At 45.0% G+C, this 3,895-nt stretch overlaps 1 protein-coding gene across 1 annotated transcript in view; it reads right to left on the bottom strand.

Annotated features, from left to right (window-relative positions):
- MILR1 (mast cell immunoglobulin-like receptor 1) overlaps nt 1-3,895 on the bottom strand; it is a 37,153-nt gene that overhangs the window by 19,919 nt on the left and 13,339 nt on the right. The window contains exon 4 of the mRNA XM_011929548.1: nt 286-570. Within this exon, the coding sequence (XP_011784938.1) occupies nt 286-570 (285 nt within the window). The remainder of the gene's footprint in view (nt 1-285; nt 571-3,895) is intronic.

The following is a 3,895-nucleotide window of genomic DNA, read 5'->3' as shown; positions in this document are numbered from 1 at the left end:
AAAAAAAAAAAAAAAAAAAACCGACCTGGCAGTTCTAAGAGAGGTGCAAATTGGAAGGGGAAGGCAGAAAGTTTCGCCACAAGTCCCCCTCCTGCTCCAGCTTCTAGGCTTTTCTATGGTTCTTTTATGGCAGAAAGCAACGCCATGAGAGTTTGCGTGGACTCTATCATAGGGACCCTCCATGTGGAAGCAGATGACCGCGGTGGGAAATGGGCAGGCAGAGGAGCAGCTGCAGTTTCTGGAAGCGAGTTCAGACCTGGCTGAAAGAACTCAGGTCGCTCTTACCTGTTGAGGGCATGGTGACAGTTTGACTGTATGCTGCATAGTCGGGCAATCTGTTTTTAGCTTCACACCTATACTGTTCCTCTTCTCCAGGATTCTTCCTGGTTAACTTAAATTCAGCAGACTCCCTGTCGTACTTGGAAATAGCTGGTGATATGGCAATATGCTTTTCAAAGAAAGTGTAATTGATGGGCAGCGAGCCATTGACTGAGAGGCAATGTAATGTTATATGTCGGTCTGTTTCTGTTTGAATGACCGTAATGTTCAGCACTGGGGCAGTCACCGGGTCTGGAAGAATGAAAGTGAACATGAAAAGGATAAACAGACTGGGCACGCTCACTCAGACCACAAATACGGGTGGAACCCTTACTCCATTCCAGGCTGTGGAACCAAGATGAACGACCCCCTTCCTGAGAAGTCAAGAAGCTCACCGCCCACTGGGAAAGGCCAATGGGCATGTGGCCAACCCCGTGCAGTGTGGGGTTAGCCGAGGTTCTCAGCCCAGTGCTGAGAAAGCCAGAGAGTGGAGGGTATCTCTCTGCTTTGAGGAATTAGGGTACAAGGTTGCCCTTCCTAGAATTCACAATCTATTTATTGTTAATAATGAATATAATTTTGTCAATGATCCAGTTCTAAGTATGAAGTTGAGAAGTGGTTTTTTATGTTTATTTTTTATAGACATAGGGTCTTACCATGTTGGCCAGGTTGGTCTTGAACTCCTGGCCTCAAGTGATCCTCCCACCTTGAATTCCCAAAGTGCTGGGGTTACAGGCAGAAGCCACCACACCCGGCCCAAGATGTGCTTTTATTCTCATTCCTTGTAAATTTACAGTGGGATTTTTTAATCCAAAAATATCATTTTCTTTTCAATGTATTTATTTATTCAGAGACAGGGTCTTGCTCTGTCAATCATGCTGGAGTGAAGTGGCACAATTATAACTCACTGTAACCTCAAACTCCCAGGCTCAAGTGATCCTCCTGCCTCAGCCTCCCCTGGAGCTGGGACTACAGGTGCACACTGCTGGCTAATTTTTAAATGTTTTGTAGAGACAGGGTCTCGCTATCTTACCCGAGCTGGTCTCAAACTCTTGGCTTCAAGTGATTTTCCCACCTCAGCCTCCCAAAGTGCTGGGATTTCAGGTGTGAGCCACCACGCCCAGCCCCAAAAATATTGTTTTCTCTAACTGTACTTTTATTTATAGAACTCAGCTGCACAATTATCTTTCACTTTCTCCGAAGAGCAGGAGTAACCCTGCTAGCTAGATTCAAGAGAAACTCTCAACAGGAAATGGGTCTGCTGCACTCTGTTAGATCATAGCCTATTCTATAACGTAACAGAAAACCCAGCAATACATTTTATTATATAATGTATTAATAAGACAGTATTATAGGAAAGGAAGAAAAGTTGTTAAGTATCTACCATGTGCCAGGCATGCCATCCACATGATCTCATTTGACCTTCACGACAGTCCTGCAGTGTGGATAGTATCATACCCATTCCACAGATGAACTAACTGTGCTTCAGAGAGACTGAGAAATTTGCCCAACGTCACACAGCTAGTAAATGGCTGAGTCAGCACTGACTTCAAGAGTCCATACTCAAAAACAATTATTTTTTAAAAATGTACTTTCTTTTTTGTTTTGAGACGGAGTCTCACTCTGTTGTCCAGGCTGGAATGCAGTGGCACGATCTCGGCTCGTTGCAACCTCTACCTCCCAGGTTCAAGCAACTCTCCTGCCTCAGCCTCCCAAGTAGCTGGGGATTACAGGTGCCCACCACCATGCCTGGCTAATTTTTGTATTTTTAGTACAGACAGGGTTTCACCATGTTGGCCAGACTGGTCTTGAACTACTGACCTCAAGTGATCTGCCCCCACTCAACCTCCCAAAGTGCTGGGATTACAGGCGTGAGCTGGGATTACAGAACGCAGCCGGCCTGTGTTCTCTTTAAACATTTGATGAGTGAGCACTTTGGGAGGCCGAGGTGGGCTGTTCACGAGGTCAGGAGATTGAACCATCCTGGCTAACACGGTGAAACCCTGTCTCCAGTAAAAATACAAAAAAAAAATTAGCCGAGCGTGGTAGCAGGTGCCTATAGTCCCAGCTACTAGGGAGGCTGAGGCAGGAGAATGGCATGAACTCGGGAGGCAGAGCTTGCAGTGAGCTGAGATGGCGCCACTGCACTCCAGCCTGGGCGACAGAGCAAGACTCTGTCTCAAAGAAAATAAAAAATAAAAAATTGATGAGTGAATCAGTGGTTAATGAATTTGTGTTTATGGCTCATAGTTTCAACCTTGACTGGGTTGGAGACAACACTGTGTTTTAGGCCTCATTAAAAACCCAGTAGTACAATTGCTTGCATGGAGTAGGTACTCAGTAGTGCCTATTGATCTGCCCTAACTGAAGATAATACAGTTTTATAATCTACCAAGATAGTTTTATTACCACACTGTGTAATTACCCTAACAAATTGCAGGAAGGTCGTGCACAGAAAACATATGAACTGATGGGCTTATCGCCCAGCGCAGCAGGAGTCTGACCACTAGAGAATACCATCAGCTATGCTCCTGCCCTCCCATATCCATCGTATTCCAGTACCATGTTTGCAGGGATTTTCCCCCTCCTTCTTCCTTTTCCTTTCACAAGGAATATACTCAGTTTATGTCCAAAGATCATTGGGATTTTTTTTTTTTTTCTTGAGACAGGGTCTCTCTCTGTCACCCAGGCTGCTGTGCAGTGGTGCAATCACAGCTCACTGCAGCCTTGAACTCCTGGGCTGAGGCAATCCTCCCAACTCAGCCTCCTGAGTAGTTGGCACTATAGACATGCCACCATGCTCAGCTACATATATATATATTTTAACTTTTTGTAGACACACAGTCTCCATATAATGCCCAGGCTGGTCTCAAACTCCTGGGCTCAGGTGATCCTCCCGCCTCAGTCTCCCAAAGTGCTGAGATTACACCTGTGAGCCACTGCACCTGGCCAAGATAATTGGTTCTAACATGGAGTCCGTAGCATCCTCCAAAACCTTATGCAGAAATTTGTATCTGCAGTTTTATGAATATTTCTCTGGAGAAGGTATTCATTGCTATCATTAGATTATTAAGACAGTTATAACCTAAAAAGCTAAGAATCACTGAGCTACAGCAATGTCACCCAGTAGAACTTTCTGTGATGTTGGGAATGGTCTACATCTGTGTGGTCCAGTGTGGCAGCCACCAGCTACAGGTGTGGCTACCAAAGCCTTGAAATATAACTAATGAGACTGTGGAGTGAAATTTTTTATTTCATCTAATTTTAATTAACTCGATTTCAATTATGGCATGTGCTTGTAATCCCAGCTATTCAGGATGCTGAGGTGGGAAGATCTCTTAAGAACAGGAGTTTGAGGCTGCGGTGGACTTTGATTTCCTGTGAGTAGCCTTTGCACTCCAGCCTGGGTGACATAGGCTATTAAATTAATAAATTTTGGCCAGGAGCCGTGGCACACGCCTGTAATCCCAGCACTTTGGGAGGCTGAGGTGGGTGGATCACTTGAGGTCAAGGAGTTCAAGACCAGCCTGGTCAACATGGTGAAACCCCATCTCTATTAAAAATACAAAAATTAGCT

This window comes from Colobus angolensis, unplaced genomic scaffold (genome assembly GCF_000951035.1).
Source record: "Colobus angolensis palliatus isolate OR3802 unplaced genomic scaffold, Cang.pa_1.0 Scaffold1, whole genome shotgun sequence".
NCBI classification, from domain to species: Eukaryota; Metazoa; Chordata; class Mammalia; order Primates; family Cercopithecidae; genus Colobus; species Colobus angolensis.
This window is presented reverse-complemented; position numbering and strand designations above follow the sequence as displayed.